The sequence below is a fragment of the Myotis nattereri genome, assembly GCF_964212035.1.
Source record: "Myotis nattereri genome assembly, chromosome: 13".
NCBI classification, from domain to species: Eukaryota; Metazoa; Chordata; class Mammalia; order Chiroptera; family Vespertilionidae; genus Myotis; species Myotis nattereri.
In genome coordinates, this window is record NC_138088.1 from 8,629,963 (window position 1) to 8,655,344 (window position 25,382).

General features: G+C 39.0%; 1 protein-coding gene across 3 annotated transcripts in view; it reads right to left on the minus strand.

The window, feature by feature from the left end:
* Positions 1 to 25,382, minus strand: part of CSGALNACT2 (chondroitin sulfate N-acetylgalactosaminyltransferase 2) — a 39,878-nt gene that overhangs the window by 7,795 nt on the left and 6,701 nt on the right. The window contains exons 2-7 of one of the 3 annotated variants that reach the window (XM_081104454.1): positions 20,784 to 20,859; positions 15,267 to 16,202; positions 12,666 to 12,882; positions 10,665 to 10,766; positions 5,259 to 5,437; positions 3,565 to 3,659 (exon numbers count right to left, since the gene is read on the minus strand). In XM_081104454.1, the coding sequence (XP_080960580.1) occupies positions 3,565 to 3,659; positions 5,259 to 5,437; positions 10,665 to 10,766; positions 12,666 to 12,882; positions 15,267 to 15,927 (1,254 nt within the window). In that variant the 5' untranslated portion in view covers positions 15,928 to 16,202; positions 20,784 to 20,859. Of the gene's footprint in view, positions 1 to 3,564; positions 3,660 to 5,258; positions 5,438 to 10,664; positions 10,767 to 12,665; positions 12,883 to 15,266; positions 17,130 to 20,783; positions 20,860 to 25,382 lie in introns of those variants that run through there. The other 2 variants (XM_081104453.1, XR_013996726.1) reach the window with 2 other exon arrangements.

Sequence of the window (25,382 nt, forward strand, 5' to 3'; positions counted from 1 at the left end):
AAGAATAAACTCTGTGTTTTGCATATTCACAACTATAAACCTACTCTTTTCCCCACACCTTGTTAAGTAATCCCCAGAAGCAAGGATCTGGCCGCTTTCAATATATTTGAATTCAAGCCCTGTACAAGGTGCAAGCTGAGGCTACTAATAATCAAGCAGTGTGGGGCCTGACCTCAAGGGCCTTCATTCAATCTAGGAGCACAACAGATGCACATACTGTAATACACTGTGATCAAGTGTACAGAGTGGGCCTTATTTGGTGCCTACCCAGCATCCATTCCCCTATTCCCTTCCTGAGTATGTACAGTTTTGGCCCCATGCAACCATGAGTTTCAACTAAACTCCTCCCACCTGTACCTTCAGACTGGGCACTGAGGGCTCTATACCAATCTGACAGTCTCACCCCACTTAAGTAAGGAACTGGTTCATTAATAGGCTTTAGAAAAAAGGGGAGGGGTGTTGAGAACTTTAGAAAACAAAGCCTCCTGTCCCTTTGAGAAAGCTAAAGAAACTAGAGAAGAAACTTGCTCTTTTTGGATGGTGTAGGGCAGAAGTCAGCACATTTCAGCCTCTGGGCTAAATCTGGCCTGCCACCAGGTTTTGTAAATACTATTATTGGAATACAGTCATACTCATTTGTTTACAAATTTCCTATGGCTGCTTTCATGTTATAATGGTAGAGTTGAATAATTGCAACAGGGACTGTATGGCCTGTAAAGCCTCAAATATTTTCTATGTGGCTCTATACAGAGTAGGTTTGCCAATTCCAGGTGTAGGATATAGCAACGTTTGGAACTGCTACAGTCCTTTTCCACCATGAGGGAAACCAGCTTTGAAATAAAGCTGTCACTTCTGAAGTCCAAGCAAAGAAAGAAACTCAGGGCTTTGATGATACTGAGTCCCCAGAATCAAATAAGTTGAAGCCTGATAACCCTCTTTTATTTTACTGATACTCCACTGCACATCAATGTGTTTAATCTGTGGACATAGTTCTGGGAGCTGGGACACAGCAGTGAGTAAGAGGTGACAGAGATCCTGCCTCTTTCATGTCACTGGTTTTTCCCGAGTGTCTAGCTGATCTTACTTAACTGCTACTCACCTTTGTTACAAAATCACTGTTCAAAACCCACGGCTGTTAGCTATGATCACAGGGGCCTCTCTCCAGTAACAGTGGAGGGAGGCTGAACATGGTCTAGGGTACAACGTATCAACAGCAGCTCATCTTTGAATTCTGGGGCTCCCTATTCTCCCTACAACTCAATATTCTCAGTACCCTGTCCCAACTTTATGGCTCCAGGGACTATGCAGACTGCCTCAGACTGCAGGCCAATCTCTGGATGCCTGCTGCTTAGCAACCCCCTGGAGAAGCAAGAATACATATTCCACCATGTCCTCCTGAACATGTTCCAGATTGTTCTCTCCTCCATTAATCCTTTATCTACTGCCATTTTACAGAGATTTCTCAAACTTTAGACTATTAAGGGTAATTCTCTAATTTTCCAATATGAATATGCTTTTTTCTTCTTAATTCATTTTTACAAAGGATGCTACATAAGGCAGATATGGGTGCTTGATTTGCCATTTTTACCCCATTTGTATCAATATTCCTAAGTAATAAGATATAGGTAGATGTGTATGTGTGTGTGTGTATGTACATTCTTTGCCAGGTATTGGTATGAAGATATACTGGTCTCATAAAATATATTAAGTGGATCATATGGCATTAATATTACCTCTTCTTTGAAAATTTGGAAAAACTCACTAACAAAACATTAGTGAGTTTTTCCAAATACTAACATCAGCTTTTATAAAACACTAACAAATTTAGCTCATATTAATGGTTTATAAATTCTCATCTATTTCCTTTTATTTAGAATTTTTAAAACATATATAAAATTCATTTTCTCAATGTTTTCTTATAAATTTCAATGCTGTATTTTCCTTTTTACCTTGAATTTACCTACTATGATTAAAAATGTTTTTGCACATAATAAATAACCTCCTATATTTGTCAAACTATTATTTTTGATTCATGAATTTATGACTTTATATTTTTTCCCTCTGAGTTATTCAATTTTTTAGTATCTTAAATTGATTTCTTAGTTCATTTGTTTCCATTTTTCCCTAATGTTAACAATAAAGAATTAGGCTAAATGCAATATAGTATTCTGGACTGGATCCTGGAACAGGAAAGGGATTAGTAGAAAAACTGGTGAAATCCTAATAAGTTCCTTAGTGTAGCTAGCAGTAACTTAGCAATATTAATTTTTTAATTTTGACAAATGTACCATGGTTACATAAAATGTTAAAATTAGGGGAAACTGGGTGAAACCTAGGAACACTTTATACTATCTTCCCACCTTTTCTGTAAACCTAAATTATTATAACATAGTAAGTTATTTAAAATTAAAAATTCATCCTATATAATAAAAGCCCAGTGACCGAAAAGCAGAATGACCACAACGACCGGTCGACCAGTTGCTATGACACACACTGACCACCAGGGGGCAGATGCTCAATGCAGGAGCTGCCCCTAGTGGTCAGTGCACTCCTACAGTGGGAGCGCAGCTTGGCTAACCTGGATGAGCAGCCGCTCAGAGGGTGGGTCCACAGCTGCTATGCTGACCAGGATGAGCAGCGCTCTCACAGCAGGCTGATCCCCGCAGGCCACACCCCCACCAGTGCATGAATCCCATGCACCAGGCCTCTATTGTAACTATAACTATTATGCTGATATAAGTACCAGTATAAGTTCCGACATGTGACATTCCCATGCCATGACTTTTTAAGTAATTTCCTATAGTATGTTATTCCTTTTTAGTTATCTAATAGTTTTAATTTCTAGTTAAAAAGGTTTTTAAAATTTATTTTTAGTATTACTAAAAATATGTTGGCAAAAATAAAATTTTCACATTCTGAAACATGAAGTTTTCTCTGTGGCCCAAACTTTTTTTTCCTCTGGAATGACAGAATTCTATTTATTTATATATTTTTTTAAATCCAAAGATGACTTTTATTTTTTTATTTTTATTTATTTATTTATTTATTTATTTATTTATTTATTTTATATTTTATTGATTTTTTTACAGAGTGGAAGGGAGATAGAGAGTTAGAAACATTGATGAGAGAGAAACATCGATCAGCTGCCTCCTGCACATCTCCTACTGGGGATATGCCCGCAACCCAGGTACATGCCCTTGACCGGAATCGAACCTGGGACCTTTCAGTCCGCAGGCCGACGCTCTATCCACTGAGCCAAACCGGTTTCGGCTATTTTTTTTTTTATTGCTTAAAGTAATACAAAGGGTATTACATATGTGTCCATTCCCCCCCCCCCGCCCCCCCCCCCCCGCCCTAGACAGTCCCCTAGCCTCCCCTTGGAATGACAGAATTCTAAAACAATAAATATGAAAATATTTTATGGGGATAGCAAAGAGAGACTATGAAAATGTGTTTATAATAACTACAGATTTTTATTGAAATTTTGTTTTCTACTTGTGAAACAAATATAAAGGAACCTAGAAAGGATCTTTGTGGCCTTTCTTAATACAGCGATAGTCTTACCAGCTGCTGCTCCACGGGAGGGGGCACATTCTGATTGGCATAAACAATGGCAGGGTTGTAAAGACTGAACACCACAGGGTAAAACACCTTCTTACCTATAAATTAAAATATACATCTATATCACACAAGGTCATAAAATGAAGAACTGATCTATATTACAATATCTACTAATATTATGTTATCATGTTAAAGTCTTTCTTTGATCCCATATGATGATTTTATTATATCAATATTGTACTTTATTAATATTCAGGCTACTGAACATCCTACTGATTTGATAAACATGATGATGATTTTATAACATATCAGTAGGCCAGGCCAAGGAATTATAACCTTGAAAAACAACAGAGCAAAAAAACACACTAAAGGGTGCTCCACACATTTATTCCCTTGACTTTGGAGAGATACACAAAGCTATTTTCTCGGCTATTCATTAGGTGAGCCATTTATTACTCATTATTTCATCTAATTAGCAGGAATATACAGGTTAACTTTGGCAGTCACCAAGAAACTTATGTTAAATTCACCCTTCAGAATTAACCATAGAAACAGTTAGTAAATCCAAAGAATACTGTACAGAGAATAGAAATATAGAGAATAATGAAAACACAGAACTACAGATACATTTGAACAAGATTTGGAAAAGTTGGAAAGGTAAGAATAAAAAATACCTGATGTACAGCCCCTGCAGAAAGTCTTGTCATTACCATTCAGCTTGATAGCACTGAAGGGACCTTAACAGCTAACTAACTAGCTCATCTCCCCTTAACGGGGAACCCCTTGCTAAGACTGGCCTCAATCAGATGAGATAATATAAAGTGCTCAGTAGTTGTCAAGGACCCTGTATGTAAGGTAGCAGCCTTCTTATTACAAGAATCCTAGCAGATACTAATCTCACTTTCCTTAAAACCCACTTAGGGATGAGGAGCTCAGTCTCCCAGAAGCAAAACTATTTCTGGATATAAAACCATTTCTTTCACATTGAGCAAATATCTCCTTCAACTTACACATTTTGAATTTCATGCTGTCTGGTGTAACAAAGTAAACCTAACCCTTGCTTACTCAATAGGCTCTAAGAGAGTTCCTGACATCCCACCAAACTAATTAATAAGGTGGTAATAATTTGCATGATATAAATAGTTCTACATTGAAAAAACCCACTATGAGATTCTTAAAATACAGAAAAGCTTTTCATTTCAAGATTTAAATTACATTTAAAAGCATTTATAGATTTTATTTATAAAAATGCCATTTGCTCATACATTTGAAAGTATCTATAACATAAAGCAAACTATAGTAAATCATGCCACATGCATAGTCTGGAGACCAACCATGTGTGAAGACCCGTGTGTGTACCGGTGCCATCACCTGACATGGAGTGCTTTTGACTCCCATATCTCCACACAGCTGGCTTGGCTCTTTATCTGATGGGTGCTGCTTCCTCCTTGTCAATTTCAAGACTTTTTATTTCTTTGCATTTGTTTATTTGCATTCAAATGTAGACATTAGAATTTGGTCATAAGAGAACAAGGCGTATGAACTTCAGAGGGACAAATTTTCACCTTTTGACTTAATATTGTTAAAGTATAACTAATATAACTTTTATAAAACATAATGAACTTAATTAAAAATATGCAACATGCTGACCTTGTTCTAAATTCTACACTCAGCTCATCTACTATCATTTTACGCACCTGGCTCAGCATTTAACCGGCAGCTGTTAAGGAATTCGGCTGAGAAATATATATCAACATCACAGAAAAACATCAAGACCTCTCCCTTGTCCCAAGCTCGGGCACCCACATTTAGTCCTCGTCCACGATTAAATTCTTCATTCAATGAGACCAAGGTGTAATTGTGAAAATTAGACTCACTATGAGGAAAGCACATATAACAAATTATAAGTCCCACTTCAAGTTTAACAACTCTCTTCCTTCATTACAACTTACAATGACATTTCAGATAATATTATGTTGGTTCTACATTCATATAGGGAAAGGAAATCATAAGCTTCATGTGTATAATCATCATCAGGGATATAGCTTCACTAAATGCCCACCTGTGAGACAACATGTTGAGGGACCATAGCCCTTCAGAATCTTAAAAGCCTATTGGAGAAGATAAGAACTGTACACATGGAAAAATAGCCAAAATGTTTGGTAATAAGTAATACATTCCACATGAATGATACAAAGAATGCTCTTCTATTGAGTTTCAGATCTTTGCTCAAACGTCCTCTTAGAGAGCTACCCTCATACCCTATGGGAAGTAGCTCCATCCTCCTCTTTTATCTCTATCCCTTGCCCAGCTTAGCTTTTCTTAGTCCCACCAGACATAGTTGAGTGTCTCCCCACTGGAATGTAAGCTCCATGAGAGCAGGGATCCTGTTTTGCTCATTACCCTGGACACAGTGTCCCTCATAGAGCAGGAGTTTAGTAAATGTTTGCTGAATAAATGAATAAACGGCGGTTCTGAGAAACAAAGTTTGCTTCTATCTGGAGTAGAGATGATGTTAGAATTTAAGTTATGCCTTGGTTAAAATCCTGAATTCAGTGGTGAGTAAAGTTGTTCCAATTAATTATTCTCAAAGGCAATGAGGTAAGAAAGTATAAAACATTTTAAAGAACAGGGATCAGACGAATCAAATTGGCAAAGAGGGATCCTAGAATGGGAACAGTGAGAGAAAAACAGAAAAGGGTCAGAGGGAGGAGTTCCTTCCATGAGATCGTAAAGATCTTGGTCAGTGTCCTAAAGGCAAGGAATAGTCAGGGTTTTGCCATCAGGGCAGTGGTTCTCGCTGTGAAGTCCCTGCACGCGGAGCATCAGCTTCCCCTGCACACGTCAGAAATGCAAATTCTCAGGTCCCACCCCAGATTCCTGGATCAGATGCTAGTGGGGTAGCTGAGCATCTGTGTCATAACAAGCCTTACAGGTGACTCTGATGTTAAAAATGGAGAAATGCTGCACTAGAGTATGGTCGGATCAAAAAGGAACTTTCAGAAAGAACACTCTTACCATAATATAGACTGGGAAACGGAAAGATGGAAGCAAAGGCTCAAGTAGTGTATGGAGTGGACTCCAAGTGCTCTGAGTGGCCATGCTCCCCTTCTTAGGGGATATAAATCTCTCCCTACTTTTGGGGAAACTGCTGATCAACACCCCACACTCCCAGCAGCAAGTAGAGGAAGTAATCATAGAGCACCCCAATCACAGTAATTTCCTAGGAGCAGGGACCAGATTCAAGCTGGGCTAATCACAATACCCCCACCTGGCTATAATGATTGGCTCAAGAGTGGGCAAAGTTCTTCGCTGGGATTTTCTCAACTGGATGTGGGAGAAAGCTCTTTCCTCTCTGATGGCAAAGCTGAGAAGAAGTGAGCCAGAGCTACCAACAGCCATACACCTCACATGTGGAAGAAGACAATCTGCAAGTGGAGAATAAAGTCAATATGCAAAGAAAACCAGATAAGAAGACAAGAGAATTTTGATAATTTTCAAGTCTCTGGTTCCAGACCCTAAAGATATCAAAGCTGTTTTGGTTTTCTTCTCCAAATTTGGTTGTAATGACCTCTTTAGTTCGGCGAATTATTCAAGATTCGTCAATAACACTAATTTTCCTTAAGCAAGCTCAAGATAGGTTTCCATCATTTACCACAGAGGAGTTTTGATTAATGCAGCTGAAGGAATACCAATGTGAGTGCTTGCCACTTAGTAGGTGACCTAAAAATGGTGAGGAGGGAAGAGAAGAAGGGAAGAAATGAAGCGGGGGAGGGAACCTGGGTGGTGACAGCGGCAAGGAAAGGACCTAGAAGAGGAACTGACTAATCAGAGGTAGAGAAAGTGAAAGATGTGGGCTCTCAGACATCAACATCTCAGGGGATCATGAGAATGGTCTTCGTCTGAACTGAAAGAGTGCCATCAGGAGGAGAAGGCAATGTTTGTTTTTACACATCAATGCTATGAGAGAGCCCTTAGAAATAGGGACTACAATTTCCTCTTCCATGCCCAGTCCTATTCCTACTACCCGTTAGGCTCCTAAAGAGGGTACCTCAAACATAGCTGGTGGGACTCAGTGAAAGTTATTTGAATGGCCAACCAAATCTGCACTCCTAGGAAGTGTCCACAACTAGTAGAAAGGCAAAGAAGCAAGTAAAGGATACAGAATTGGTGTAGTCAGAAAAGAAAATCAACTTAATAGCTTACATTACAAAATATTTATATTTACAAAATATTTACATTTTACAAAGAGCAGAGGAACGTTTCAAGAAGAAAGTACTCATCGGGTGTCAAATTAAAAAAAGTAATAAAAGAGAGAACCAAGATGGCGGAATAGGTAAACACCGGAAATTGCTGCCTCCCACAACAACTTCAAAAATACAACTAAAAGACAAAACGGACATCATCCAGAATCACAGGAAGGCTGGCTGAGTGGAAATTCCACAACTCGGAACTCGAGGGCGGCTTTCTCTCAGAGGTGCTTGCAGCGATTACCGGGATGCTGAGACGCCGGGCCTCTTAGGGCAGGGCTGAGGATCAGCCATAGTTGCTTGCTCCGCCCTGTTAATTCCCTGAGACCCTGCCCCACCCAAGCTGCAGCAGAGGCTTTTGCATATGAATGCCCTGGCCCTTTGCAATCTGAAAATTACCTAACAAACTGCAGCTGGGCCAGACAGACCAAGAACTTCCAAGAGAAGGCCCAAGGTCCCACAGCAGCTTCCTTTGCTTCACAGCTGGGCCTCATCAGGGCACCTCCAAACCCCAAACAAGGAAGGGTAATCTGCAGATCTCTTTGTAGTTCCTGCTGGGTAGCTTCATGCAGAGGCTAAATTAGCACCTCCTTAGATTCAAGAGCCAGTGTACCCATTGGTCAGAGTGGGATTATCCAGATTATAACTCCTCAGATCCATAAGGGACACACTCAGGGGGCAGACTCAGTGAGCACCAAAGCCCCACTGAAGCAAGTCTTGCCCCAGAAGGGTATCTTCAGCACAGAAGTTCTCCCACCATAGACACAGCTGATGCTCACAGCCAATTGGCCTGGAGGTCAATTCCTCCCAGTGATAACTACAACAATCAAGGCTTAACTACAACAAGACTGTGCACAAAGCCCACAAAGGGGTGCACCAAGAGTGTCCACCTCAGGTAATTGGAGAGGCTGAGCCACTGGGCCCTATAGGACACCTAGCACACAAAGCAACTCTACCAACACAGGGAAGCATAAAAAATGCGGAGACAAAGAAACAGGTCACAAATGACAGAAATGGAGAAAAGCAAACTACTTGATATAGAGTTCAAAACCACGGTTATAAGGTTTTTCAAGAATTTTCTAGAAACTGCTGATAAATTTAGTGAGACCCTGGAGGATATGAAAGAAGAGCAATTAGAAATTAAGCATACACTGACTGAAATAAAGAATAATATACAGAGATCCAACAGTAGACAAGAGGATCGCAAGAATCAAGTCAAAGATCTGAAATACGAAGAAGCAAAAAATACCCAACCAGAAAAGCAAAAAGAAAAAAGAATCCTAAAACATGAAGATAGTGTAAGGAGCCTCTGGGACAACTTCAAGCGCATCAACATCTGAATTATAGGGGTGCCAGAAGAAGAGAGAGAGCAAGATATTGAAAACCTATTTGAAGAAATAATGACAGAAAACTTCCCCTACCTGGTGAAAGAAATAGACTTACACATCCAGGAAGCGCAGAGAACCCCAAACAAAAGGAATCCAAAGAGGACCACACCAAGACACATCATAATTAAAATGCCAAGGGCAAAAGACAAAGAGAGAATCTTAAAAGCAGCAAGAGAAAAACAGTCAGTCACCTACAAGGGAATACCCATACAACTGTCAGCTGATTTCTCAACAGAAACTTTGCAGGCCAGAAGGGAGTGGCAAGAAATATTCAAAGTGATGAATACCAAGAACCTACAACCAAGATTACTTTATCCAGCAAAGCTATCATTCAGAATTGAAGGTCAGAAAAAGAGCTTCACAGATAAGGAAAAGCTAAAAGAGTTCATCACCACCAAACCAGTATTATATGAAATGCTGAAAGGTATCTTTTAAGAAGAGGAAGAAGAAGAAAAAGGTAAAGATACAAATTATGAACAACAAATACACATCTATCAACAAGTGAATCTAAAAATCAAGTGAATAAAAAATCTGATGAACAGAGTAAACTGGTGAATATAATAGAACCAGTGGCATAGAAAGGGAGTGGACTGACAATTCTTGGGGGGAAAGAGGTGTGGGGGTGCAGGAAGAGACTGGACAAAAATCATACACCTATGGATGAGGACAGTGGGAGGGGTAAGGGCAGAGGGTGGGGTGGGAACTGGGTGGAGGAGAGCTATGGGAGGAAAAAAGAGGAACAACTGTAATAATCTGAACAATAAAGATTTAATTTAAAAAAAAGTAATAAAAGAGGATGACAGAGAAAAAGCTTAATTTGGCAAGTAGGTCCTTAGAGATGAAAAGGCTGAGGAGCTATGGAATTAATAATGGAGTATTAAGGAATTACTAATTCATTCATTCTAACCTCTGAGCACCTACTATGTGCCAGGTACTATACGCATTGTTTGGTTAGAGAACTACTGTCCTGTGAGGTTTAGCTATGAAAGGACAGGAACCTAACAATAGCGACTGGATACTGTAGAGTCCAGGGGAAGTGTTGTAAGGATAAGGGGAGAGTTCACAGGGTGAGAAGAAGGAACTTGGGGAAATGGAAAGACAGGTAACAAGGGACAAGCTTAAGAGATGATACCAAAGCGAAGGGATTAGATTTAGAAAAAGGGAACGAGTTCAACAGGAGGAAATAAAGAAGTAATAAATGGAGGCAAACATATAGAAGTGAGTGGGCTGCAGAGTGAGGGCACCCTGATGATGCCAGGCTGTCTGCTAGGAAGTTAAGGGAAGATGGGTCACTTAGAGGTGCATGAGTGAACCTAGAGGTAAAATGAGGAACTTATCAGCACCATTCACATGCTCAGCCAACTTTTAAACGGCGACTATTCCAAATTAACTCATTAAATATCTGACATTCTCACTCTTCTAACGTTATATAACAAGGACTTCTAAGTGGACATGGCTCACCCACCTTGTAACAGACTCTAGGATGGACTTGACTTTAGACAGTCCTTCTTTACCAAAATACACCACTGTGAGATGAATCCTCTTGTCCTGATGAATACATACGTCCCTAACAGAATTGAAAAATAAAGTTCATTCAAGAAAATATATGAAGCTCTGCTCATTCAGAAAGCAATCACATGAAGCTTTAACAAGAAAATGAATGAGGCATTACTAATTAATTTAAAAGAAAATCACATGAAGTTTTAAGTAAATATAGAAGTGGCAATATTGTTGAATTATTAAAGGCATCATAGCAAATGAATAGCAATGTATATGTCTTAAATGACTGTAATCCTGGAAAGGCCATGGAAGCAATCCAACAACATTGCCACTCTTCAAAACATTTTGGGAACTTTTGCTTTGGTATTGCCTTCAGAAGCAAAATACAAGCTACTGAAAGAATTAAGTCCAATCAGTTCAGAGACAAATAAATATTTATCTTTTGATTTGAGAATTATTTTGTCTTCAGACTGGCTAGTACCAGAAGTTACACCTATCATCAAGGAATATTTGCCATGAATGAGATTTACTGTAAAGAATAATGTAGCTTCTGAAGGCAATTCCAAGAAAGGCAATAAAAAATGATTTAGAAAATCAGATCTCAAGTGAGCTATTTTAAAACATACAAGACTCATTTGGAAGCATGATTTTTAGATATTCTGCTACACAAGAGTGTTAACTAACTTTTAAATCCATTAATTTCAATATGAGTATAAAGACTGGGCTTACAAAGCATCAAAACTAGCATATTACAGTATTTAAAACATGGCAATTATTAAAACAAATAAGCAAAACTCTCCAGATAGTTATTCTAATGTGTGGTTATCTTTTAACACTGCAGCATTTTAAAATATCCAAATTAAATGGCAAAAAATTCTTTCAAAAATTGTTAGTCTCTGCTTCCCAACATGGAATAACTTTCTCCCATTTTTAGTTAAATGTTTGTACAGGCAGTCCTCGGGGTATGTCGGACTTGACGCATGTCGTTTCATGGTTGCGTCGCCATCTCCCATTTATTTATTAAAAAAAAAAAAGTTCCGTCATTTCAACGTACGTACATATGTACTTTATGTTTTTTATTATTTATTTACCACAAGTAAAGGTCAGGAATTGTTATCTTTCTTTTAAATTCTTTTTACTGTTTCACTTCATTACTGCTGTGTATGTGCTCCGTGTGAGTGACATAGGTGCTTATGTAGGGGGTTCCGACTTGCACTTGCAGCGAAAATCACGTCAGGTTACGTTGCACTGCAGGAACGGATCTCTGACGTAACCCTAGGACCTACTGTATTTTAAAAATTTATTTTAATTTTAAAATTCAAATTGTCCTTAAGGGAATTTTCTGAGGAGATAGCAATGTTCTATATCTTGATTAGGGAGGTAGCTACATGAATATACATTTGTCAAAAGTCATGAAAGCTGCCCTGGACAGTTTGGCTCAGTGGATGGAGCCTCGGCCTGTGGACTGAAGGGTCCCGGGTTCGATTCCGGCCAAGGGCATGTACCTTGGTTGTGGGCACATCCCCAGTGGGGAGTGTGCAGGAGGCAGCTGATCGATGTTTCTAACTCTCTATCCCTCTCCCTTCCTCTCTGTAAAAAAAAAAAAAAAAAAAAGTAATGAAAGCCATATACCTAAAATATGTGGATTTTATTGTATGGAAATTATGCCTCAATAGTTATTTTTTAAAATTCAACTTGTCCTAACATGAATTCACACACATTTATAAGGGTCATCAAATGTAGTTTCTCATAGTTGTCACCCTCAATTTACTTCACACTTCAAATTGTCAAAAACACAATAAGCTACACATGCTTAAAAAAAAAGAGAATATCAAAAAGTAAAGTTCCCTAAAGCCTATACAATTATCCTGTAATTCTAAGTAATCATACTCAGTGAAGACAAATAAGTGAAGTGTAATTTTTTTTTCAGGCACACTAAGCCAAATCATTAAGCCCTGAGAGTTACCTGAAGTTCTGCATAAATTGCGCAAATGCTTCAGTTCTTTCAGCAAGTGGCACGATTATGTTAATAACTGATCTAGTAATGTCAATCATTTCGCTCTTCACTTTCATGAGAGGTCCAAAAGGGCGGAAGAGGGTCACATGTCTATATTCCATAAGGTCTGCTTTCTTAAAAAAGAGTTCATAGTGTGTGCCCTTATCTCTCTCGGTGCGGTAATAACCTAAAAGAAAGAGTGAGGGACAAAGATGTCTCCATGTCAAAGTTTATACATACAATGTGAATACTGATTTTACTCAAAGATCAAAAGTATGAAACCAGATCTGTAGGGTTTTTATCTGTTTGTGAAAATATTTATCCCACTATTTATCCCCACAACTAACTATCTATCTATCTATCTATCTATCTATCTATCTATCTATCTATCTATCTAAAAGCCTAATATGCAAAGTGTCCCCTCGGGAGTTTGACCAACCGGGAGTTCAATAGCTTGCTATGACAAGCACTGACCACCAGGGGGCGGTGTGGAAGCCCTGGTTGCCAGCAGCCAGGGAAGGGAGGCCCCAGATGGCAGCCAGCAGCCACTAGGGACCCTACCCATGCACGAATTTTGTGCACTGGGCCTCTAGCTCCTTTATAAAAGGAGAGGTTAAAAAAAGTTCACTGCTCTGCATATTATTATTCATTCAATCTATAACATATACTTAACATGACAATTATTCCTTTTTACATATGCATTTTTAAATAGTAGAGCCTATTAACCATCTGATGAAAAGAAAGAAATTACTTCCAGCAATATTAAATTCTAGACCTGAGAGTTAAAACTTCTATTGCTTGGTTCAGCTCAACAAAAAGTAAACTGAATGCCACTGTGTCAATCACTGGTGGTATAAAGAGGGCTACATGGTCCCAGTTTTGAGTAAGGGTCAGTTTAGTGATGGAGACAGAAAAATAAAGAAATAATAATATAGTGATAAATACATGTGTGCACATATATACACACACATACACACACACACACACACATACACACTGAATATAGTGAAGTCAGACAAAGAAAAATTAGTATAGATTTAAACATGGTGACTTGAGATGCCTTTGGGAGAAAAACATGGAAGTTTACTGGGCTGATTTTTAAGAGTGACACTGAGGAGAAAGGTTAGACCTACAGATGTGTGAGTCACTGCCAACGTCTGGGAATAAAACGGAGATAGACTGTTCTCACTCTTCCTGAGGCTTACAGTCAAGCAGGAACTACAAATCAGAAAATGAGCAATACCATAAGACAAGAACTATGCGAGGGAACACAGGCAGAGGCTACAAGCGCACACAGGAAGCACTGCTATCTTAGACTTGCAGGTTGGAGATGACTTCCCAGAAGTGTCTTCTAAGCTGAAGTCTGGAAAGAGGAATAGGAATTGCTCAGTTGTCAGTAATTATTTTTTGGTGAGAGGAGGATCACAGTGGAAGAAAACCGAGGGACAAAATATATTCCACACAGAGAAAAATCTTGTAAGTGACAGAATCCAAGGAAAGTTACAAGCAGAAAATAAAACTGGCCTTGGTTTCTTCTTTTCAGGCAGATGTGAAGACATTTTACACGTTACGTAGTTATCTTTCTCAGCAGCTTTCAATTCTGCTATAACTACAAACATAGAGTGAAAAGACAAAAACCTGAGCTTGCAGAAGAACTGGAAGAATTCTGAGAGAAGCAACCCACTGAAAATGGCAGTAAGTGACAGCAGAAAAAAGAGGTGGCAAAAGGGAGAAGACAGTTGAAATACCAGAAAAGTATAATGCTTTCCCTGATGGCCTCCAAAAGCCTCAAGGTATTACATTTCAGTATAGCAAGTGACATCCATGCTGATTCAGGGTCAAAATCACTACACTGTTTAGAGTTAAGCAAAGAGAAAGATTTATATCTAAAATGGTTTTAAGCTTGTAATTAAATATTCAGCACAGGATATTAAGATGGAGATGAGTGGGGATCTGTAATTATTCCTGTTTATATCAATCAACAAATATCTCAAATTCGTAGCAGTGTTTCTCAACTTTTGAGTCATGTCCCATCTTGATATATAAAAATCCCATGCCCTTTCTGCAGTTTGTATTAGGAAAATACTTTCCCAAATGCCAAACATGCATTTTTAAATCCATGTATGCCTCCTTGATGTTCTCACACATCTTCTCTCCTCTCTCCAAAATAGAGAATAACCACTAATCTACAAAATTAGTTTTTTTCATTACTTTATCAAATGTTTTTTAAATCTTGAGCCTTAGTTCATACATTTTTTTAAAAAAATATAAGGAACAAGACCAGATGAGAGAGAAATGCAAATACATACACATGTAAATACAGAAACAATCCTAAGAGTTTTCAGCTTGGGTAGCAGTCTTCTGAATAAGCTTAGATTTATTCTATTTCCCTGGTTCTTATTCTCTACTTTATTACAATCATATGATAACTTTTTTCAAAAAGCCACTTCAAACTCCTGGTGGAATGCAGTGGATAAACACTTAAATGTTTTGATACTGTGGAAAATGACTGACTTATCAGCATACAATAATAGCATTCTGTCATACTAACATAACTATTTTTCACATTACCTTCTATGAAGTCATTCTCATTAAATATCAGTTTCTCTCCAAGGGGACCATCCTCATCTTCCTGTTCATCATCTTCATCAGGATTATTAATGACCTCCAAGCCAGCTTCAATAACTTCCATCAATTCATCTCTCTTGTCTTTTCTAACTGGCTTTTCCTCAGGATGGCGAGTGAGACCCATTTCCAATTGGAATACTTTCATTAACGTAAAACTTTCAAAGGGAATGACCCCATACTCACTAGGTAGTTTGGCTCCTATACTAACTTCAGCTTTGTCAATCTGGGAATGAAGAAACTCTAAAAGATCACTAGATGCTTGTTCTTTGTGGCCTTGATAGCCTATGCCATTAGCCCCTACATTCTTTCTTTCTTGTAATGATCTCATCTTCTCACTCATTTCTACTAATTCTTGTTTTAGTTGGGCAATTTGGCGTTTCAGGCTGGTTGCCCTGGTTTGATAATGTTCTTCTTGCTCCTGCAGTAGGGCTTGATAATACTCTTTACCATAATTTTCTCCAATGACTCCAGGAAGAGATGCATTTCCATCAGTCTGTGGGGCACATTCCAGAAGATACAAAAACAGTACCAAACTACAGAGTAAAGCAAGACCCAACAGCAACCAGTGGGTCCGGGTTTGAAGAATCAATCCTCTTCTAGGCATTCTTATTAATGTGGACTTGCCAAACGAGGTAAGTTCTTTGAGTGTTCATACCTTTAGTAAAAGGTTATCAAAAAATTCAAAACAAAATCAGGATTTTATAAAAGGCACCAAAATGAATTCTTCTGTAGCTTAAAAAATGTCTTCCTTTAGCACTCAAGTCTACTTGCAGAAATGAGAAGTTATGCATACTTCCTATATTGTTACCGCAATATCCAGAATGAAGAAATCTGATCTACAGAATCAGATAAAATTCCATTATATGGGTGGTGACCTTTCTGAAAGAAACAGATCAGAATCAATCAGAATTTTGTTTCCTTAAGTATATCCACTAATTGTTGGCAGCCTCAGTAAATTTATGTGACAACTATATGTTGAGCACCATGAGAGGTATTAATACAATTTAGAATATTAGTAAATTGCGGGAGAAATTATTAAGAAAAATATTTTATAAAACACAAAAATATGACATGTAATACTCCTAATCAGAGTAATGAATTAAAGAAACATTAAAATTACTTTTAGCATAGTCTGTGTTAATAGATTCTACTGTTCTCTAATTATTTGGACACTAGAGGCCTGGTGTGCAAAATTTGTGCACAGGGAGGTGGGGGGGGGGGGCTCAGCCTGGCCTGCACCCTCTCGCAATCTGGGAACCCTTGGAGGATGTCCGACTGCTGGTTTAATCGCAATCCAGGACCGCTGGCTCCTAACTGCTCGCCTGCCTGCCTGATTGCCCCTAAATACTTGCCTGCCTACCTGATCGCCCCTAACTGCTCCCCTGCCTGCCTGATCACCCCTAACCGACTCTACCTGCCCACCTGATCACCTCTAACCACTCATCTACCTGCCTGGTCACCCCTAACCGCTTCTGCCTGCCTGCCTGATTGCCCCTAACCACTCGCCTGCCTGCCTTATCACCCCTAATTGCCTCTGCCTGCCTGCCTCATCGCCCCTAACCACTCTGTCTGCCTGCCTAACCACCTCTGCCTCAGACCCTGCGGCTTCATCCGGAATGATGTCCAGAAGGTCGTTCAGCTGTCTGGTCTAATTAGCATATTACGCTTATATTATTATAGATTATATTGCATGTAGCTCTATATTAACATAATATTTCAATCAACACACCATTCCCCACCTATTCCATATCACAACTTGGATACTGAGTTTCTAGAAATTGTTTTTGTTATATTAATAATGGCTTGATAGATAGATTTAGGTTCTTTCAGTTTACTCAAGGCAAGAATTTTACTTCATTAATTTCTATGATTCAAATCAGTCAATCTAAGAGCCTTAAAATTAAGTGAAGGGAAAAACAATTTTAAAAGGTCACAGACATCTGAAAAACACATTAAGAAACATTTTTACATCCAAAATCCTCCAGTAGATTATTTGAGCATTAGATCACATAATTCTTTCAGAGTAACAGATTTCCTACACTTCTGGAAAGGCTTAGAGTCTATATAAAGAAAAAACATGAACATTTTAATGTTTTTTGTTTTGTTTTGTTGTGGTTTTTTTTGCAGGGAAAAAAATAAAAAACCTTTTATAAATTTACAAAATTACATGGTACCATCCATACCACAACCAGCTGTGTGAGCTCTCCCGTGTTTCTCTCTGAACAAAGGATTCTTAACTCTAGAAGTAAAGATGGTTAAACTTAGCTGTCAGGAGACAGAGAGAACTTCCATTCTAATGAAGTGTTTGCCAAGAAGGATACGTAATAGCACAGGAGGCTTTTAACAGATGTTCTCTACCAGTGCAGCAGGACCTATGGAAGAAGATCACCAGGAACAGGAGTCCTAGTCACTTTCTTACTGATTAGGAAAGCCTGGATGCTTTCTGTGAAAGATGCGGTACTGTGTGTTTTTTGTGGAACATATATGTATAAAATGTAGGATAGAGTCAAACTTCTTATGGTTAGTAGACCACAAACAATGGGTACCCTTAGCCATTTATTGCTTTAGTTAACCAAATGATAGCGAAGTAGCTTGAAAAATTTAATTCACCACTGAAATAGCAGTGTATATCGCATATACTTTTGTGTTACAATTATATATACATGTATATTTATAAGATTTCCACATAAAATCTTATATAATAAAGATGTAATATGCAAGTGGTTGTTATGCCATGAAGCATATAACAACAGGATCACGGATCAGCAGGAGGGTGGGGCAGCGAGCTACAAGTGGGCGGGGGCGGAGAGCTACAGGAGGGGGCAGGGCAGCAAGCTATGAGGTGGGTGGAGCTACAAGAAGGCGGGGCAGCAGGCCAAGAGCTACTGGAGGGCGGCAGCGAGCTACTAGCACACGGATTCATGCGCAGGGCTGTGTATTTATAAGTGGGTTGAGCTTTAATATGACAACATCTATTTTACACATTATAAATTTTGTTTAATTATAAGTGATGTAGAAAACAGAACAAAATTTTGGTATTAAGAAATTATCTAGAGAGCATATGAGATCTTACTCCCTAGTGTATGCCATCAGTTTGGCTCAAATAAACTCTTAAAAATTCTCTACACATTGGCGTTTAATTGGCATAGTGTGACAGAATTCCGAAGAAGCCCACCCAGGACCATGCTGTGGCCCTGGACCGATACTAGGTAAAGCAAGGGCTCATTGTACCCCACAGACTCTCCACTTTGTATCAAGTGAACTTGGGTGAATCCTGGGCCTCCTTGCTTTAAGTAGCAGGCCATGATTTTATTTGAACTGTTTTTAGAAAATCTTTGAGGTAGATAATGGTTGGGATAACCCGGGGAGAGGGGAAAAAAAGTGGGTTGCTGCTTTTAATTTCAGCTTTTTGACTGGATTGCTTACTGAGAGTCTGCACAAAATCTTTGCTAATTAAATGAGAGACTGAGCTCTCTTTAGCTCTGAGAGAGAAAGAACACTTGCTCCTCAACCCATTAACAGTTGCTCCACACCCGAATCCAGAGGCAGAGAAGGTGCCAGTGAGGTAGTGCAGCCAATCCCAGAGAAGCATGCAGGACCCTGGGAGGACAGAGAGCCTTGAAATGGGTTCACCCTGAGAGAGGGGGGCCTGAGAGAGGGGCCCTGCCTTGGAAAGCATCACTATTTTTGCTGCATTTGATAAGCTCTTGCTGTCCCTTGTTTGAGTATTCTTAGGTGGCAAAGAATCTTTGTGGGGTTTCCAGAGAAAAAACTTTCTCTAGGGTATAAAGCAGTCCTATAAAGATATCCACTGCAATTAGCTTGTCTGGAGATGTGCATGTTTTCCCTAGAACTTTGTTCACACTCTACAGATCTCAAAATTAACTTGGGAAATCATGCCACCCAGGCCAACAAGGCCTACCACAGTCAGCCTCCCATTTATAACTATGGCCAAAATGAGGATCCTCTGATACTTTAAAGGATTATTTGCATGCACAATTAGGAATAGCTGGCTATAAAATTAGGCAGAGTGAATAAAATCATATTTAATTGGTCTCTTGAATCTTCAAAAAGAATATATAAATAAATAGATCACCTATGATGTTGTTTAGGTGTCAACACAATTTTTTTGTGGTATTAAAAATGGCTGTCTTTACAGCCGATCAATGATCCTCTCTCATCATTGGTGTTTCAATCTCTCTTTCCCTTTCCCTTCCTTTCTGAAATCAATAAAAATGTATTTTAATCAATCAATCAATCAATCAATGGTTATCCTTATTTTAAAAGGGAGAAGGTCATTTGGAACTTGACTTGTCAAGGACAGATATGAATTGTAAATGCCTCCTAAACAGAATTTAGATTCAACTGTTCTCTCTTTGTGTCTGTGTCTATATATATCTGTGTTATAAATGTGAGATAATTTTCTACCTCTGGATGACACTGTTAAAATGAATTTAAAGCCAACCACTTGTGAGAATTGAGTATTTTAAAATTCTCAGAAATATAGAAACTAACTCAAATGCTTTTCAAGTATACATGATCTAAGGTTAATCCTTAGTAAATAAAAACTTGCTTAAGTTTATTGCTTTAAATAAAACATGTCTTTATTTTGCCTGGGTTTTACAAAAATAAGTCATTGTTAATAACTGACTTTTATGTCTATATAAAATGTTTTCAGAGGTTATAAAATGTCCAGTTAAAGAACGCTTTCCAGCCCTGACTAGGTTTGGCCTGTGGGCTGAAGGGCCCCAGGTTCGATTCCAGTCAAGGGCATGTACCTTGGTTGCAGGCACATCCCCAGTAGGGGGTGTGGAGGAGGCAGCTGATCAATGTTTCTCTGTCATCAATGTTTCTAACTCTCTATCCGTCTCCTTTCCTCTCTGTAAAAAATGAATAAAATACATTTTTTAAAAAAAGAATGCTTTCCACTAGAAATTGATGTTTTCATTAGAAATTGGAGGTTTTAAGGGTTAAAAGTCTCAATATAGACAGAAATAAAGTGTTCCAGAAAGGCCCCTGAAATATGTCAAAAGACTTGTCTTTTATGGTAAATTGCAAAGGAAAATCAGAGGAAAAAATATGAAGAGTTAGGGCTATGGAAAACCCAACACAGCTGCTTGGTTTTTCCCTGCTCCCTGGCTCCCCATTTTCCAGTTTTTGCATTCTTTCATGCATCACAATGCATTTAAGCTGAACTTAGATGAAGAAACTTATGGACTGACATTACTGAAAGGAGGCATCTTACACTATCACCAAGGTTTGACAGAGCCATTTCAAGACAATGCCAAGTTGGTAACTGCGTCCTTTCACAGTTAATTCCCAGGAGACAAAGACTTTAAAATTTTATTATTGAAAAGGTCATCAAATAAAAGATACTCTTCAACTCCATTAGAAGGGGCCTTATCAGGCACCTAACCACAAATGGACATCCACCCATCTCTGATACTCACTTCCACTTACCACAGTCATCAAAGCCCTCTAGGGTGAGTAACTGCTGACATCAGAAGTAGACAGCTATCCCAAGACATCGACAAACCTGTATACATATGGATTGATACTGAACTCAGAATCCATTTTGTTTGACTGTCATAATAAGTTATTTGTTCTTTGTGTGTTTCTACATAGTTCAGCTGTTTATGATTACTGAGCATGTATAAGAAAACTGTTAGTACTCTTTTCATGAGTTATGTAATTGTTATATTAGATGCCAAATACAGAAAAATGAGACAGAAGGCAAAACCTGGATCATGATAGTCATAAGACAGAAATGATCCAGAGTGTTTTTTTCCTAATGAAGGCCATAAGACCTGTCTTCCATTTACCTGCCCTTTCCTTTTGGGGGGAAAATTTGGCCTCAGTTCAGATCATATGGTTCCAGTATTGCCCCGTCCCCAGTGGTCAACAAGATGAAGTCAATACTAAGACTTCCTAGGAGTGAGCCTTCCTAGCACTGTGAGAACACACTATTTAACCAAAAAGTCAGTCATCAATGCATTCATCATGTTGATTTATTACCAAAAGGGGAAACTGTGAATGAAAAAAAAGTGGGTTCTATAGAAAGTAACCTTACATAGTGATCTGATTGTGTTGTAATTATCTATACTAATAAAAGAGTAATATGCTAATTAGACCGGGAGACCTTCCTGGGGCTTGCCTGGCCTGCAAATCACCCCCAAACGGCCCTCAGCCCCTTGCCCAGGCTGGCCATACCCCCCTGCAGAGACCCCCCCCTCATCCTGATGGGGGCGTGGCCAGCCTGCAAACCTCCCCAGTCCCTCACCCAGGCCAGGCCTGCCTCCCAAGGGGACCCCCACCCTGATCCTGGACCCCCTTCAGGGCAGACCAGCCGGCCCCCACCTGTGCACCAGGCCTCTATCTATACTAATAAAAGGGTAATATGCTAATCAGACTGGACGTCCTTCCGGACAAGGCCATGGTGGCGGGGCCAAGGCAGAGGCAGTTAGGGATGATCAGGACCACAGGGGAGAGCAGTTAGGGGGATCAGGCTGGCAAGGGATGCAGTTAGGGGTGATCAGGCCAGAAGGGGGGCAGCTGGGGACGATCAGGCCAGCAGGCAGAGTGGTTAGGGGTGATCAGGCAGGCAGGCAGGTGAGTGGATAGGAGCCAGCTGTCCCGGATTGCGAGAGGGTGCAAGCCAGGCTGAGGGACACTACCTCCCCCCCCCCCCCAATGCACGAATTTCGCGCATCGGGCCACTAGTACATATATATGATCTCCACAGAATTGTATTTATACATTTTTTTGTTATATTTTGATTGCCATCATTCTATGCAATGTGTTGGTATCATAAATACGGCTCACTCATAGCACAGATTTAATCCCAAGCAAACTTCTAAGCATACACTGCAGATAGTTAAGTGTTCTGAGGAGAGAATGGGATATACTGTGGAGACAAAAAAATAAGCTGTTAAAGATGTGGAATACAAACTCAAAGATCTCAGAGTTGCAAAAAACTTTAGAAGCCATCAATTCTTACTCTCTAAAACAGACTAAAGAGACTTTCTCTTACAGCCCAGATGGAGTAACAGAGACCAGATTTACTCTCACACTTGAAATAACCAAAAACAAACAAACAAAAAAACCCGCCAAATATGAAACAATGGTTTCAAGATACTGAATACTGGTAATAAAAGAGAGTGATCACTGGAGAAACAAGAAACAATTACCCAACTTACTGCCTTTGTTTCAGGCCATAGCAGAACCTAAGCAGAGCCCAACAGACTCCTTAAGCTGATGAGATGGAGCTGACAGTCTGAGCAGACCAAGGCAACTAGGTTCTCAGGATACAATCTGAGAGGTGAGATCTGCACAGAGAAGAGAACTCCAGAGATCTGAAGAGGACAGTCTTTGGGAATTCCGCAGAGCACTGATAAGTGCAGGCATGTGAAGAAATTGATGCTAAGGAAAGAACCATACAAAAAGTTAGAGGACACAGAACTCAGCACTCATATAGGGCCAGGAATAGCGCACGTTCCCACCAGACAGACTGAAAAACCTCCCAAATTCATGGGGAAATGAAATGGGAAGAGTATTCAAAAGGGTCTTGTCTCCAGACTGAACATGGCTCTGGTCCTGCCTAACAAATCTTTTTAAAAAAATCATTTTGAATTTTCAATTACAATTGATTCATATTATTATATTAGTTTTAGGTGTACACCCCAGTGATTAAAAATAACTTACTAAATGATCATCCTGATAAATCTCACACAATACACAGTTAGTAGAATATTACCGACTATGCTGTACTTTACATCCCCATGACTATTCCATAACAACCAATTTGTACTTCTTAATCCCTTCACCTTTTTTACCCATCTCCCAACCCCCCTCCTATCTGGCATCCATCAAAAAGTTCTCTGTATCTATGAATTTGTTTCAGTTCTGCTTGTTATTTATTTTGGTTCTTAGATTCAATTGTTGATAGATAGATATGTATTTATTGCTGTTTTATTGTTCATATTTTTTCTTTTTCTTTGTAAAGAAGACCCTTTAACATTTCATATAATACTGATTTGATGGTGATGAACTCATTTAGCTTTTTCTTGTCTGGGAAGCTCTTATCTGTCCTTTCATTCTAAGTGATGGCTTTGCATTATAGGACCTTGCTTTTCATCATTCTGAGTATTTCTTGTCACTCCCTTTGGCCTGCAAAGTTTCTGTTGATAAATCAGCTGACTGTCTTATGGGAGCTAGCTTGTAGTTAACTAACTGCTTTTTTCTTGCTGTTTTTTTTAAAATTCTCTCTTTGTGTTTAACCTTTGCCATTTTAATTATGATGTGTCTAGATGTGGGCCTCTTTGGGTTCATCTTGTTTGGGACTCTGTGCTTCCTGAACTTGTATGTCTATTTTCTTCACCAAGTTAGGGAAGTTTCCTGTCATTTTTTCAAATATGTTTTTAATTTCTTGCTCTCTCTTCCCCTTCTGGCACTGCCACGATGCAAGAGCCTTCCTAGCACTGTGAGAAGCACTGTTTCTCACCCTAGAGGGCTTTGATGACTGTGGTAAGTGGAAGTGAATACAGTAGGTCCTTGGGCTACATCGGAGATCTGTTCCTACCGATCGACGTAACGCGATTTTCGCCGTAAGTCGGAACTCACCTACATAAGCACCTATGTCACTCACATGGAGCACATGCACAGCAGTAATGAAGTGTAATAGTAAAAAAATTTAAAAGATAACAATTCCTGACCTTTACTTGTGGTAAATAATAAAAATCATAAAGCACATATGTACATACGTCGAAATGATGGAACTTTTTTTTTTATAAGTACTGTAAATGAGAGATGGCAACGTAACCACGAAACAACATACGTTGAGTCTGTCATAACCCGAGGACTGCCTGCATTGGTTGAAGTTGTCCCAGAGACTCCTTACACTATCTTCATTTATTTGGATTCTTTTTTCTTTTTGCTGTTCTGATTGGGTGTATTTTGCTTCCTTATATTCCCAATCGCTGATTTGATTCTCAGCTTTATCTACTCTACTGTTTTTTTATTTTTTTAATATTTTTTATTGATTTCAGAGAGGAAGGGAGAGGGAGATACAGAAACAACAATAATGAGAGAATCACTGATCGGCTGTGTCCTACATGCCCCCTATTGGGGATCGAGCCCACAACCTGGACATGTGCCCTTGGCCGAAATCGAACCTGGGACCTTTCAGTCCGCAGGCCAACGCTCTATCCACTGAGCCAAACCAGCTAGGGCTGTTTTGTTTTTTAGATTCCACAAATAAGTGAAATCATATGGTATTTGTCTTTCTCTGTTTGACATATTTCACTTGGCATAATACTCTCTAGAACAGGGGTGGGAAAACTTTTTGACTCGAGGACCACAATGGGTTCTTAAACTGGACCAGAGGGCCGGAACAAAAGCATGGATGGAGTGTTTGTGTGAACTAATATAAATTCAAAGTAAACATCATTACATAAAAGGGTACGGTCTTTTTTTCTTTTTAGTTTTATTCATTTCAAACGGGCCGCCCGCGGGCCGTAGTTTGCCCACGGTTGCTCTAGATCTATCCACACTGTCACAAATGGCAAGGTTTCATTTATTTAATGGCTGAGTAATATTCCATTCTATATATGTACCGCTTTTTCTTTACCTGGTCATCTACTGATGAACACTTAGGTTTGGGGTCTGAGTGAAAAAGGCAAAAGGATTAAGAAGTACAAAATAGCAATTGTAAAATAATCATGGGGATATAAAGTATAGAATAAAGAAAATAGTCAATAATATTGTAATAGCTATGTAGGGTGCCAGGTGGGTACTATACCTATCAGGGGGAACACTTCATAAGTTATATAAATGTCTAATCACTATGCTGTACCCCTGAAACTAATATAATGCTGAATGTCAAGTGTAATTTTTTTTTTTATAAAGTATGAAAAGACAAGCCACAGACCTGTAGAAAATATGTGCAAAACATTTATTTCATAAAGGACTTTTATTCCAAATATATTGTAAAAACTATTAAACAAAACAATTATAACACAATTATAACAAAACAAACACAACTCAATTTAAAATTGACAAAAG